Source organism: Lolium perenne, chromosome 7 (assembly GCF_019359855.2).
Source record: "Lolium perenne isolate Kyuss_39 chromosome 7, Kyuss_2.0, whole genome shotgun sequence".
Taxonomy (NCBI): Eukaryota; Viridiplantae; Streptophyta; class Magnoliopsida; order Poales; family Poaceae; genus Lolium; species Lolium perenne.
This window is the reverse complement of record NC_067250.2, coordinates 130,958,752-130,974,264: the sequence shown is the minus strand read 5'-3', so window position 1 is coordinate 130,974,264 and position 15,513 is coordinate 130,958,752. Positions and strand designations below refer to the sequence as shown.

Here is a 15,513-nt window from a genome sequence, read left to right as displayed (position 1 = left end):
TTGAAGGTGAGGCATGTCTACTTATCAGATTACCAATGAGCAGCGATGGTCATATCATGAGAGCCTAGGCAGGAACCTGCATTTCATCACCACTTGCGGGCCTCTCGTAGTCTTGTTGCAACGCTACAGGTCAAGCTTGGAAAACCATTCAACAATTCAAAACCTGTGCAAGCAAAAGACACCTCAGTCTCATGCCAACATCATGGTCCTCTCATACCACACCAAAGAAAAAACCATCAGCTGCTTATCTTTACAGGTCAGAAAGCAGTCAAAATGACTGCATGTCTCTCAAGCCTCCCACATACAGCTAAAGCGGAGCTGAGGGAGTGAAGGGCCACTGCAAAAGAAGAAGATGAGGAGGGGAATGCAAACCAAAGTAGTGCAGTGCTGCATGTGCCCGTGCCCCCAAATCAACAGAAAGAAAAGGAGAGCTAGCAGCAAAAGAAAAAGAGACTGTAAAAAGAAAAGCCACCCCTTTTTCTTTACATCTTTCTTGGGAGAAGGAAAGCTTGATACTAGAAGCTACACATTGTGGTCCACTAAAACTAAGCACCTCGCTACTACTTTCAAACTAGCTAGAAACAAATCCAGTTCCTTCCTCATGTATCTGTTTTCTTCTGAATGTTGGCTGATCAACTCGGAACGCGCAGAGCAAACAAGCGCTAGCTACCTGGGTCCCGAGAGCTCCATCTCCTCCACCATGTCTATGGAGCGCGCCTCGTCGCTGCTGAGGCTGCTGTCGTTGTCGTGGAAGTCGTTGAAGAAGACTGATCCGTTGGAGTCGTTGCGGTGGTCGTAGCCGCCGTCGTGGACCGCCGAGGCCGGCCGGTTGTTGGCCTCCCACTTCTCGGCGAGGCCGTCGCCCTCGAGCATCCGCACCACCTCGGACATCCTGGGCCGGTGCGACGGCTGGAACTGCGTGCAGAGCAGCGCGACCTGCACCACCTCAGCGACCTCGATGGCATCATAGCAGGGCCCCAGGTCCTGGTCGACGAGCAGGTGCAGCATCCTCTCCCGGTGCACCTTCCTGACCCAGTCGAGCATGACGCCCTTGTGGCTGAGGCCGACGCCCGACCCCTTGCCGACCTCGAGCGCGCGCTGGCCCGTGACCAGCTCCAGCAGCAGCACCCCGAAGCCGAACACGTCCGTCTTGTCCGACGACTGGCCCGTGGAGAGGTACTCCGGCGCGATGTGGCCCACGGTGCCCCGCACCGCCGTGGTGACGTGCGAGTCGCCGTGGTCGAGCAGCTTGGCCAGCCCGAAGTCGCCGACGACGGCCTCGTGGTGCTCGTCCAGCAGCACGTTGGCGGCTTTGACGTCCCGGTGCAGGATCTTCGGGTCGCACTGCTCGTGCAGGTAGAGTAGCCCGCGTGCGGCTCCCACCGCGATCCGCTTCCGCGTCTGCCAGTCCAGCGCCGGCTTGCCTGAAGATGAATGAAGAGCAAGTACCAAGTTAATCGAGATACACGTGTCCTCGTCCGAGATTTAGTAACATGCAAGCTGGGATTTCTGCTGTGCCGAGTGTGCAGTGGATACCAAGATACACGTATCCGGTGAAAGGGAAACTACGGTGCACGTACGTACATTCTACGTTGGAACGTACGCCCGCAGGGGTTCCTGTTTTGGACCAGCATCTGCGCGCGCAGGCCCACTGCTCGGAATGCTGAAACCCCAGAGGAAGAGTACGTACGCAGCTACAGTAGCTAGTAAATAATGCCAAATGCAGCAGCAAGTTGCAAGAGCGAGCAGACACATGAGGTCGTAGCTAGCTCGTGCTGTGTGCCCTGCCCTGCCGCCTGAGCAAAACAAGAAACAAAATGTAAACCCTGATCTGAACGGACCACGTACTAGCTTAGCTAGCTAGGCCGCCAATCCCAAAATTAATCGATAGAGGAACTAGCGGAGCAACAGACGACACGACCAGATTGTCCTATCGGCCCTGAACCGGCCGAGCCTGCGTGAGCGGCTACTGGCTAGTGAGAGCACTGACTGTGCCGGTAAGGTGCGTGTCGTCGTGCTATGCTAGGGCGTGCCGCGGCCGGCAGCGCGCGCAGGCGGCAGCGATGGCATGCAGCACTCCGGCGACCCCACCGGGAACGAGATGCGGACAAAACGTGAGTGCGGTGGCCTGAGCCCCAGCCTACCTACGTGGGCCACGCGACCACGCCTGAGCCACTGACGACACGGGCACAGGACAGACTACGACTACTCCCTCCCATGACTCCTGCGTGCTCCCGCCGCCGGGACCCGCTGATCTCCTTCACCTAGTACGGTAGCCAGGCACCAACGCAGGATAACGTGAAACGTACCTCGCAGGCGGGAGGCGACGCTGCCGTTGGGCATGTAGGGGTAGACGAGCAGGCGCTCGCCGGAGGCGGCGTCGGCGCAGAACCCCACCAGCCGGAGCAGGTGCCGGTGCACGGCCAGGCTGATCATCGCCACCTCCGTCCGGAACTGCGCCTCCCCGGACGCGCTCGGGTCCTTGAGCCGCTTCACCGCCACCGTCGTGCCGTCGCCCAGCCGGCCACGGTACACGTCCCCGAACCCGCCCTTCCCCAGGATGTTCTTGGCGGTGAACCCGTCCGTCGCCGCCTGCAGCTCCCGCAGCCCGAACTGCCGCACGTTCCCCAGCCGCGCCACCGCGCCGCCGCCAACCTCCAGGTCGCAGCAGCCATCTGTGTAGATGTACACAATAAATAAACGACAGTTAGTGCAGGTGCACGACACGGCTCGAATGGAAACAAAATCTCAGATCAGGGTTTTAGCGCCGGTCGATCGGTCGGTGAAGGGGACGTAACGGCGTACGTACCAAGAACGGAGGGGCCCTTGAGGCAGCAGCAGCGCCGGTGGCGCCTGCGCCGCCAGAGGAAACACGACACGGCGAGGAGCACAAGGGAGGAGGCGCCCAGGCTTGTCCCGACCCCGACCGGCAGCCGCGCGCCAGCCTTTGACCTCGCCGCCCCTGTCGCACCTGTACGTACACAGGCCAGCACAAAACAAAGTTAACGCCGATCCCCAGGGTGTGCTGTGCCGCACGCCGCGCGCCACGCCAAGGCGGGTCGGGACGGCACGGCACGGCCTTGTTTTTGCTACTACTGCCACAAGAACAGTGTCGATCTCCTCCCCAATCGCGCGCTACAGGGCAAAGGAGGATGATGGAATGGAAAGGAACACTCGATCGCGCACTCCGAGAAAGCAACAACGACTAGACAGGAGTAGCGGATAGATACAGTGTGTAGTGTGTACTCACTGCTGCTGCTCGGGGTGGATTCCAGCGAGAACGGTACGGCGGCCGGCGCGACCGCGGCGGCGCACTCCCCGGCGCCCGGATTATGGCTCCCACAGATCATTGGATTGCCCACGATGCTGCTTGGCAAGACACACACACATTGGCATTAGCTACTGTGTACAAGTGGCGAGTGGCAATGAATGAGAAGACGAGTGAGTGCACGGGCGAGCAGTCCGTACTTGAAGGTTCTTGTGGGGAAGACGGGAACAGGGCCGCTGAGGTTGTTGTAGGACAGGTCCCTGGGGAAACAGCCGCATTTGGGTCATGGATTCAGCTCGCAAAAAATCGAATAAAAAGACAAAAAGGAACAAAGACAGAATTGTGGAGTTAAGTTTGGAGACGTGCTTACAGGAAGGAGAGCTGCGGGATCTTGGCCAGCGACGCCGGGAACGCGCCCGACAGGCTGTTGTTGTTGAGCCTCCTGCATGCGGCAAAAAAGAACACACAATTGGAGAAAACATCAGAGACTCAACTGGCTGATCAATCGAGAACCGCCGGAGCAGCAATGTTTAGGGATGGAGGGAAAGAAAAGGTTTATGTTTGGGGTGGCTCACAGGTATCGCAGCGTGGACAGGCGCCCCAGCGTGTCGGGCACGCGGCCGGAGAAGCGGTTGCTGGAGAGGTCCAGCGTCTGCAGCCTGGGCAGCGCGCCCAGCTCCGGCGGCAGACGGCCCGTGATGTTGTTGTTCTGCAGCAGCCTGGATTGGAATTACACAAGCGGAAAACGCACAATTATCATCATCAGCAAACTGCTCTGGCTCTTCGACAGACAACACAAGATGGCGAGATGACTGTCAACGATTAGTAGGTAGGCAATGTAGGGTTGTGTTGAATTAATCGCTTACACTTGCTCGAGATTGGTGAGGTTGGCGATCCTCCCTGACAGGGTCCCCGACAAGCCCTGGCTCGGCGCGCCACTGAAACGCGAAATTGAGAGAGGCGGCCGCGCTCGTTAATGGAGGAAGTGCAAGGGAGATGGTGAAAGGGAGGAGGAGAGGAGAGCGCGGGGGGCTTACAGGCCAATGACGAGGTTGTGCGGGGAGCAGGTGACCATGGCCCAGCTGCAGGGGTCGACGGAGTCCTCGTCCCAGTTGCTGAGCACGCCGTGCGGGTCGACCAGCCCCTGCCGTATGGCGATCAGCGCCACCACTGCAACACGGCGAGCTCGCAGGTGAGCAAGTAATCGGCCAACAAGTGATGGTGATGATGTTGAAACGGAGTGTTGTTCTGGGTGGCGGCGCGCGCGGTTGGTGAAGAACTAGCGTGCGTACGTACCTTCGGCGTTGAGCGGCTCGGAGGAGGAGACGAGGGAGGGGCCGGCGGCGAGGAGGAAGAAGATGAGGATGACGACGGGGGCGTTGGAGGCCATCGGGACGGACGGTGGGGGGAATGATGGAGGTGAGAGGCGCCCGAGGAGGAGAAAAGCGTGGGAGGGGAGGGGGGAGGGAAGCAGAGCAGGCATAGAGTGGCTTTGCTTTGCTGCTTTTTCTCGTGTCATGCAAGGCTGCTGGGGCGACTGACGTGACATGGGCGGTCTCATGGCCAGGAGCTGTTGCCTTGCATGCCATGGCATCTTTCGGATTTCGATGGAATGAGCAATGATCGTGCCGTGGAAGCTGACGGATGGGGCCTGGGACGCTGATTGGCTTAGCATGTTGTTTCTGCGGTGTGCGTATTTGTGGCGTGGGTCTTGGGAGCTGAGAACCTTAATTTGATTTGTTCTATTTCCTTCTTGGGTTGGGTGGTGCTGTGTTTCATGGGATGGGGGTAGTGATCATCACTGGTGTGCGTGAATTTTCGTGGATAGAACAATGGTGCAGGGGCGGTGGTGGGCGTGATCATGTCATCGAGTGAAGGGAAAGGGAGGGTAAACTGGCATATGCACGTTCCGATGGTGCTTTTGTAAATCCGTGTCATGTACATTCAGGCGAACTCCAAGGACCTAGAGAGTACATCTTGGAGAATCCTTGGCATACACTTTCCCCGCTACACCTACAAAAAAATTCTTACAAAATTTTCTTACGGATGGTATCAACCAGTTCACAAAATTAGAACGTGACCCATGATTCAATGGAAGAATAATCAAAACCCAGCCAACAAATTCATTCCACGTTAGCCCGTAGAAGTTTTTGTAAGCCAACCCGTCCGTACATCTAGGATTATCGAGGTCCCAAGGGGCGAAATATTGTCCACTTGATGTTCGCACAATAGCATTGAAGAAAGCTACTACGCACATAATACATCATAATCTTTATTTCAATCCACGGTGATACTAGGGTTCATTCATATCCCCAACCAAACTACTCATGCATAGGGGAATTTGCTTGTCGCGTTTGTAACAAGTGGTATCCGAGCCCGTGTTTCAATTTAGGGTCTTGCGACGTGTCTTCCTTGAAGTTCCATCTACACAGCTAGATTATACCACGAGATTTTCTCTGTGGCAAGTGAAGATGAGGACGATCCTTACCCAATCTTCTGATCTGGATGAAGTTCTTGATGGATTTGGCAAGAAAGATGCCAAGACCTGGACCGACGATGAAAAGAGGAAAGACAATAAGGCTTTTTCATTAATTCAGCTTCATCTATCAAACAATATCTTGCGGGAAGTGCTGGCTGAGAAATCTGCAACGGCGCTGTGGTTGAAACTGCAGTCGATCTGCATGTCTAAAGATTTAACCAGTAAGATGCACGTGAAGATGAAGTTGTTCTCGCACAAGCTGCAAGAAGGTGCGTCAATGATGAATCACCTGTCGATCTTTAGAGAGATCGTTTCTGATTTGTTGTCCATGGAAGTAAGTTATGAGGAAGAGGATCTCGCTCTTATACTGTTAGTCTCATTGCCTAATTCTTTTGCGAATTTTCGAGACACCTTGTTATACAGCCGTGATGAACTAACCCTTGCCGAAGTTTATGAGTCCCTCCAGCAGAGGGAAAAGATGAAATCTATGGTGCAGGCAGAGGGTTCATCATCTAAGGCAGAAGCACTGCAGGTCCGAGGCAGGACCGAGAACAGAAACAACAACTACAACAGAGATAAGAGCAAGACCGGCAGAGGTCGCTCAAAGTTCAAGGGATGAGATGGTAAGTTCTGCAAGTATTGTAAGAAAACTAACCACAATATTGTTGATTGCTGGAAGTTGCAGAACAAAGAGAAAAGAAACAGTACTTACCAACCGAAAAACAAGTCTGATGGTGATGGTAAGGCTGCTGTTGTTTCCAGTGATAATTCTGATGGCAATTGCCTAGTTGTGTTTGTTGGTTGTGTTTCTGGTAATGATGAGTGGATCCTTGATTCTGCATGTTCTTTTCATATTTGCTGTAACAAAGACTGGTTCAGTTCTTATGAGTTTGTGCAGAGTGGATATGTTGTGTGTATGGGAGATAACAACCCACGTGAGATCGTGGGCATTGGCTCCGTTCAGATCAAGACGCAAGATGGCATGACACGCACTCTGACATATGTGAGACACATACATGGAATGGCCAAATCTGATCTCTCTCAGTACCCTTGATGTTGAGGGGTACAAACACTCTGGTTCTCACGGAGTTCTGAAGGTATCAAAAGGTTCTCTCGTTCACATGATTGGTGATATGAATTCTGCAAAAATTATATGTTCTTAGAGGTAGCACTTTGTCTGGTATTGCTACTGCTGTTATTCCTGATGAACCTGATAAAACTAATTTTTGGCATATGCGTCTTGGACATATGAGTGAACATGGCATGGCAGAATTGCACAGGAGAGACCTGCTAGATGGCTGCAATCTGAGTAAGTTTGAGTTCTGTGAGCACTGCATTTTTGGTAAGCATAAAAGAGTTAAATGCAGTGCTTCCGTTCATACCACCAAAGGGATTCTGGATTATATGCATGCCGATGTGTGGGGACCTTCCCGCAAGACTTTTTTTGGTGGTGCAAATTACATGCTTACTATCATAGATGATTACTTCAGGAAAGTGGAAACATAAATCTGATGTGTTTGATGCTTTTTAGAAAGTGGAAAGTTATGGTAAAGAAGCAAATAGAAAAGAAAGTTAAATTGCTTCGTACTGACAATGACATGGAGTTTTGTTCTACTGTTTTCAATGATTATTGCAGCGACGAAGGCATTGTCAGGCACCACACCATCCCATATACTCCTCAGCAGAATGGTGTGGTGGAGAGGATGAACAAAATCATCATCTCCAAGGCTCGCCGCATGTTGTCCAATGCTGGTATGCATAGACGTTTTTTTTTGGCTAAAGCAGCCTCCACCGCTTGTTACTTGATAAATAGGTCACCTTGCATTCCGCTTGATAAGAAAACTCCTATTGAGGTATGATCTGGTTCACCTGCTGATTATTCACAGTTGAGAGTTTTCGGTTGCACTGCTTATGCTCATGTTGATAATGGAAAGCTAGAGCCTAGGGCTGTTAAGTGTGTGTTTCTTGGTTATGGTTCAGGAGTTAAGGCATATAAGTTATGGAATCCTGAAACTAAGAAAGTTTTGCATAGCAGGAATGTTGTCTTTAATGAGGCTATCATGTTTTATAAGAGTTTATCTACAGATGATGCTGTTGATTTTTCTGATAATTCTGATGATGAGCAACAGAGGATCAGCGTTCAGGTGGAGCACGTGGAGGAGAAAGAAAATAATGTTGCTAAAATTGATAACGCTATTGTTCAGCACTCACCACCTGTTTTGCAGCAAACAAATAGTTCTATTGCTGCTAATAGACCGAGGCGTAACAAATGTCAATGTACTCGTTTAATTGAAGAGTGTAATCTTGTTCATGATGCTTTGAGTTGTGCTGAACAGGTGGAGCATGATACTGAACCCGTTGAAAGGATTCGTATGCCGCACCTAGAGGGGGGTGAATAGGTGCTAACTAATTTTTAGTTCTTTTTCAATTTAGGTTTGACACAAAGGTAAATTCTCTAGATATGCAACTAAGTGAATTTACCTATATGACAAGACTAACAACTAAGCACGATATAGCTACGCAAGATATAGGAGATAGAATAGGATAGAGGTAACCGAGAGTGGAGCACGCAATGACACGGGGATGATTCCCGTAGTTCCCTTCCTTTGCAAGAAGGTACGTCTACGTTTGGAGGAGTGTGGTTGCTACGAAAGCCAAACCAACAGCCACGAAGGCTTCACTCAGATCTCCTATGAGCAACGCCACGAAGGCCTAGCCCACTTCCACTAAGGGATTTCCTCGAGGCGGAAACCGGGCCTTTACAAGGTTCTTGGAGCACACATCCACAACCGAATCGGAGGCTCCCAAATCTGTAACAATACAACAATCAACAACAATACATCAACAACAATCAACTATGGAACCAAAGAGGAACACTAGCAAGAGGGCCCTCAAACAAATGAGGGAGAAATGTAAATCGCTTCGGTGAGGATGTAGATCGGTGTCTTCTCCTTCGAATCTCCAAAGATCAAGAGCTTTGGTTGGGGGAGGAAGGAGATCTTGCAAATCTTGAGTTCTTCAGGTGGCTCTAATGGAGGTGAGGCTTGGCAGAATTTTAGTCAATGATTGAGCAAGGAGCAAGGTAGAAGAAGGAGGGTATAAATACCCTCCCTAAAAATCCAGCCGTTGGAGTCTTCGGGGGGCCGGATAATCCGACCTAAGTTGGGGTCGGATAATCCGCCCCCCACCAAAAATCCGGCCCTCGGAAAATCCGGCCAAAAGTCCGGCCAATTGTCCGGCCCATGTCCAGGGCCTCATCGCCTCAGGTCCTTAGCAATTTTTTGGGGGGCCGGATATTTCCAAAAAGTCCGGCCCGGATTATCCGGCCTTGGGAAAATCCAGACAAATATCCAGCCAAAAATACGGCCCCTGTCCAGGGAAGTACTGAGCCACAATTCCTCGAGTCCTTAGCCAAAAATTGGGGGCCGGATATTTTGCAAATATCCGGCCCGGATTATCCGGCCTGGTGATTCTGTTACAGCTTCTTTTTGACACATCTTACCACATCCGTCACACAAATACATGTATCTATATAATCCTTGTACCACTTCATCAAACATTAGTGTATCACTTACATTGACATCAAACACACAAAACATATTATGAGAGATGTTCTTTCAATCTCCCCCTTTTTGGTGTTTGATGATAATATACGGATTTGCAATAAAATCACTATAGAGAGCAAGCATGTTGGCAAAACATAGAGGCACTCCCCCCTATATGTGTGCATACAAGTAATTTGCATTTGAATACAAACACACAACACATAGGTGCGAGGTGCCTCAACACAAGAGGTATCCAACATGAGCTCAAACAAGAGACATAAACATATATGAAGTTGAGATAAGGTGATAGAAATCATACCCATATGGAGATATATAATACGGATATATAGCATCACACACAATATAATAACCTTGATCTCAACATATAGAAATCTGAAAACCTTAACAATGTCTCAGACCACATATAGCACATAATTTTAAACGGAACAAACCAAACCAAATAATTCAAATAAGAGGGAACACAAGCAATAAAGGAATGATAAATGCATATGTTTGTGCCCAAACCATGCAAATCCCCGAGAGAAGTCCTAATAGAACACTTCTCCTCCTTTGGCATCGAGATGCCAAAAAGGAAGAAGCGCGATGCTACTCGCCCCCATGGAGATTACTCGGAGCCCTCTTCGCCCTCGGACTGGAACTCCTTGATGGCGTGTAACTCACACGTTCGTTGGGAACCCCAAGAGGAAGGTATGATGCGCACAGCAGCAAGTTTTCCCTCAGAAAGAAACCAAGGTTTATCGAACCAGGAGGAGCCAAGAAGCACGTTGAAGGTTGATGGCGGCGGGATGTAGTGCGGCGCAACACCAGGGATTCCGGCGCCAACGTGGAACCTGCACAACACAACCAAAGTACTTTGCCCCAACGAAACAGTGAGGTTGTCAATCTCACCGGCTTGCTGTAACAAAGGATTAACCGTATTGTGTGGAAGATGATTGTTTGCAGAAAACAAGAGAACAAGATTGCAAGAGATTGTATTTCAGTATAGAGAATTGGACCGGGGTCCACAGTTCACTAGAGGTGTCTCTCCCATAAGATAAACAGCATGTTGGGTGAACAAATTACAGTTGGGCAATTGACAAATAAAGAGGGCATGACCATGCACATACATATTATGATGAGTATAGTGAGATTTAATTGGGCATTACGACAAAGTACATAGACCGCCATCCAGCATGCATCTATGCCTAAAACCGACCACCTTCAGGGTATCAACCGAACCCCCTCCAGTATTAAGTTGCTAACAACAGACAATTGCATTAAGTATTGCGCGTAATGTAATCAGTAACTACATCCTTGAACATAGCACCAATGTTTTATCCCTAGTGGCAACAGCACATCCACAACCTTAGAACTTTTCATCCATCTCCCGAGATACCAATGGAGGCATGAACCCACTATCGAGCATAAATACTCCCTCTTGGAGTTACAAGCATCTACTTGGCCAGAGCATCTACTAGTAACGGAGAGCATGCAAGATCATAAACAACACATAGACATAACTTTGATAATCAACATAACAAGTATTCTGTATTCATCGGATCCCAACAAACGCAACATATAGAATTACAGATAGATGATCTTGATCATGTTAGGCAGCTCACAAGATCCGACAATTAAGCACAATGGGGAGAAGACAACCATCTAGCTACTGCTATGGACCCATAGTCCAGGGGTAGACTACTCACACATCACTCCGGAGGCGACCATGGCGGCGTAGAGTCCTCCGGGAGATGAATCCCCTCTCCGGCAGGGTGCCGGAGGCGATCTCCTGGATCCCCCGAGATGGGATCGGCGGCGGCGGCGTCTCTGGAAGGTTTTCCGTATCGTGGCTCTCGGTACTGGGGGTTTCGCAACGGAGGCTTTAAGTAGGCGGAAGGGCAGGTCAGGAGGCGGCACGAGGGGCCCACACCATAGGGCCGCGCGGCCAAGGGGGGGGCGCGCCGCCCTAGGGTGTGGCCACCTCGTGGCCCCACTTCGTCTCCTCTTCGGTCTTCTGGAAGCTTCGTGGCAAAATAGGACCCTGGGCGTTGATTTCGTCCAATTCCGAGAATATTTCGTTACTAGGATTTCTGAAACCAAAAATAGCAGAAAACAGCAACAGGCACTTCGGCATTTTGTTAATAGGTTAGTTCCAGAAAATGCACGAATATGACATAAAGTGTGCATAAAACATGTAGATAACATCAATAATGTGGCATGGAACATAAGAAATTATCGATACGTCGGAGACGTATCAGCATCCCCAAGCTTAGTTCTGCTCGTCTTAGCAGGTAAAACGATAACACGAGATAATTTACGGAGTGACATGCCATCATAACCTTGATCATACTATTTGTAAAGCATATGTAGTGAATGCAGCGATCAAAACAATGTATATGACATGAGTAAACAAGTGAATCATAAAGCAAAGACTTTTCATGAATAGCACTTCAAGACAAGCATCAATAAGTCTTGCATAAGAGTTAACTCATAAAGCAATAATTCATAGTAAAAGCATTGAAGCAACACAAAGGAAGATTAAGTTTCAGCGGTTGCTTTCAACTTGTAACATGTATATCTCATAGATATTGTCAACATAGAGTAATATAATAAGTGCAATATGCAAGTATGTAGGAATCAATGCACAGTTCACACAAGTGTTTGCTTCTTGAGGTGGAAAGAAATAGGTGAACTGACTCAACAATGAAAGTAAAAGAATTGTCCTCCATAGAGGAAAAGCATCGATTGCTATATTTGTGCTAGAGCTTTGATTTTGAAAACATGAAACAATTTTGTCAACGGTAGTAATAAAGCATATGTATCATGTAAATTATACCTTATAAGTTGCAAGCCTCATGCATAGTATACTAATAGTGCCCGCACCTTGTCCTAATTAGCTTGGACTACCGGATCATCACAATGCACATGTTTTAACCAAGTGTCACAAAGGGGTACCTCTATGCCGCCTGTACAAAGGTCTAAGGAGAAAGCTCGCATTGGATTTCTCGCTATTGATTATTCTCAACTTAGACATCCATACCGGGACAACATAGACAACAGATAATGGACTCCTCTTTTATGCATAAGCATGTAACAACAATTAATAATTTTCTCATATGAGATTGAGGATGTATGTCCAAAACTAAAACTTCCACCATGGATCATGGCTTTAGTTAGCGGCCCAATGTTCTTCTCTAACAATATGCATGCTTAATCATAAGGTGGTAGATCGCTCTTACTTCAGACAAGACGAACATGCATAGCAACTCACATGAAATTCAACAAAGAGTAGTTGATGGCGTCCCCAGTGAACATGGTTATCGCACAACAAGCAACTTAATAAGAGATAAAGTGCATAAGTACATATTCAATACCACAATAGTTTTTAAGCTATTTGTCCCATGAGCTATATATTGCAAAGGTGAATGATGGAATTTTAAAGGTAGCACTCAAGAAATTTACTTTGGAATGGCGGAAAATACCATGTAGTAGGTAGGTATGGTGGACACAAATGGCATAGTGGTTGGCTCAAGTATTTTGGATGCATGAGAAGTATTCCCTCTCGATACAAGGTTTAGGCTAGCAAGGCTTATTTGAAACAAACACAAGGATGAACCGGTGCAGCAAAACTCACATAAAAGACATATTGTAAACATTATAAGACTCTACACCATCTTCCTTGTTGTTCAAACTCAATACTAGAAATTATCTAGACCTTAGAGAAACCAAATATGCAAACCAAATTTTAACATGCTCTATGTATTTCTTCATTAATGGGTGCAAAGCTTATGATGCAAGAGCTTAAACATGAGCACAACAATTGCCAAGTATCACATTACCCAAGACATTATAGCAAATTACTACATGTATCATTTTCCAATTCCAACCATATAACAATTTAACGAAGAAGAAACTTCGCCATGAATACTATGAGTAGAGCCTAAGGACATACTTGTCCATATGCTACAGCGGAGTGTGTCTCTCTCCCATAAAGGTGAATGCTAGGATCCATTTTATTCAAACAAAACAAAAACAAAAACAAACCGACGCTCCAAGAAAAGCACATAAGATGTGATGGAATAAAAATATAGTTTCAGGGGAGGAACCTGATAGTGTTGTCGATGAAGAAGGGGATGCCTTGGGCATCCCCAAGCTTAGACGCTTGAGTCTTCTTAGAATATGCAGGGGTGAACCACCGGGGCATCCCCAAGCTTAGAGCTTTCACTCTCCTTGATCATGTTGCATCATACTCCTCTCTTGATCCTTGAAAACTTCCTCCACACCAAACTTAGAACAACTCATTAGAGGGTTAGCGACAATAAAAATTAACATGTTCAAAGGTGACGCAATCATTCTTAACACTTCTGGACATTGCATAAAGCTACTGGACATTAATGGATCAAAGAAATTCATCCAACATAGCAAAAGAGGCAATGCGAAATAAAAGGCAGAATCTGTCAAAACAGAACAGTTCGTATTGACGAATTTTATCGAGGCACCAGACTTGCTCAAATGAAAATGCTCAAATTGAATGAAAGTTGCGTACATATCTGAGGATCACTCACGTAAATTAGCATAATTTTCTGAGTTACCTACAGAGAAAACAGCCCAGATTCGTGACAGAAAAGAAATCTGTTTCTGCGCAGTAATCCAAATCTAGTATGAACTTTTCTATCAACGACTTTACTTGGCACAACAAAACACTAAACTAAGATAAGGAGAGGTTGCTACAGTAGTAAACAACTTCCAAGACACAAAATAAAAACAAAGTACTGTAGGTAAAAACATGGGTTGTCTCCCATAAGCGCTTTTCTTTAACGCCTTTCAGCTAGGCGCAGAAAGTGTGTATCAAGTATTATCAAGAGACGAAGTGTCAACATCATAATTTGTTCTAATAATAGAATCAAAAGGTAACTTCATTCTCTTTCTAGGGAAGTGTTCCATACCTTTCTTGAGAGGAAATTGATATTTAATATTACCTTCCTTCATATCAATGATAGCACCAACAGTTCGAAGAAAAGGTCTTCCCAATATAATGGGACAAGATGCATTGCATTCAATATCCAAGACAACAAAATCAACTGGGACAAGGTTATTGTTAACGGTAATGCGAACATTATCAACTTTCCCCAAAGGTTTCTTTGTAGAATGATCAGCAAGATTAACATCCAAATAACAATTTTTCAGCGGTGGCAAGTCAAGCATATTATAGATTTTCTTAGGCATAACGGAAATACTTGCACCAAGATCACATAAAGCATTACAATCAAAATCTTTAACCTTCATCTTAATGATGGGCTCCCAACCATCCTCTAGCTTTTTAGGAATAGAGGCTTCGCGCTCTAGTTTCTCTTCTCTAGCTTTTATGAGAGCATTTGTAATATGTTGCGTGAAAGCCAAATTTATAGCACTAGCATTAGGACTTTTAGCAAGTTTTTGCAAGAACTTTATAACTTCATAGATGTGGCAATCATCAAAATTCAAACCATTATAATCTAAAGCAATGGGATCATCATCCCCAATGTTGGAAAAAATTTCAGCAGCTTTATCACAGGCAGTTTCAGCAGTTTTAGCAGTTTCAGGCAGTTTCTCGCGCTTTGCATTAGAAGTGGAAACATTGCTAACACCAATTATTTTATTATTAATAGTAGGAGGTGCAGCAACATGTGTAGCATTAGCATTGCTTGTGGTGGTAATAGTCCAAACTTTAGCTACATTCTTTTCTTTAGCTAGTTTTTCATTTTCTTCTCTATCCCACCTAGCACGCAGTTCGGCCATCAATCTTATATTCTCATTAATTCTAACTTGGATGGCATTTGCTGTAGTAACAATTTTATTTTCAATATCCCTACTAGGCATAACTTTTGATTTTAAAAGATCAACATCAGAGGCAAGACTATCAACTTTAGAAGCAAGTATATCAATTTTCCCAAGCTTTTCTTCAACAGATTTGTTAAAGGCAGTTTGTGTACTAATAAATTCTTTAAGCATGGCTTCAAGTCCAGGGGGTGTGTTCCTATTATTGTTGTAAGAATTCCCATAAGAATTACCATAGCCATTGCCATTATTATAAGGATATGGCCTATAGTTGTTACTAGAATTGTTCCGGTAAGCATTGTTGCTGAAATTATTATTTTTAATGAAGTTCACATCAACATGTTCTTCTTGTGCAACCAATGAAGCTAACGGAACATTATTAGGATCAACATTTGTCCTATCAT

The 15,513-nt window shown here is 47.0% G+C and overlaps 1 protein-coding gene across 1 annotated transcript; it reads right to left on the bottom strand.

Moving 5' to 3' along the window:
- Positions 1-432: 432 nt before the first annotated feature.
- On the bottom strand, positions 433-4,877 carry LOC127318417 (probable LRR receptor-like serine/threonine-protein kinase At2g23950). The gene is made up of 10 exons (XM_051348900.1): positions 4,565-4,877; positions 4,306-4,438; positions 4,135-4,206; positions 3,844-3,987; positions 3,639-3,710; positions 3,469-3,528; positions 3,251-3,366; positions 2,810-2,971; positions 2,310-2,675; positions 433-1,424 (listed from the first exon to the last, which is right to left on the bottom strand). The coding sequence occupies exons 1-10, from the start codon at positions 4,860-4,862 to the stop codon at positions 667-669; spliced, it is 2,181 nt and encodes a 726-aa protein (XP_051204860.1). The 5' UTR covers positions 4,863-4,877; the 3' UTR covers positions 433-666.
- Between the last annotated feature and the right edge of the window lie 10,636 nt (positions 4,878-15,513).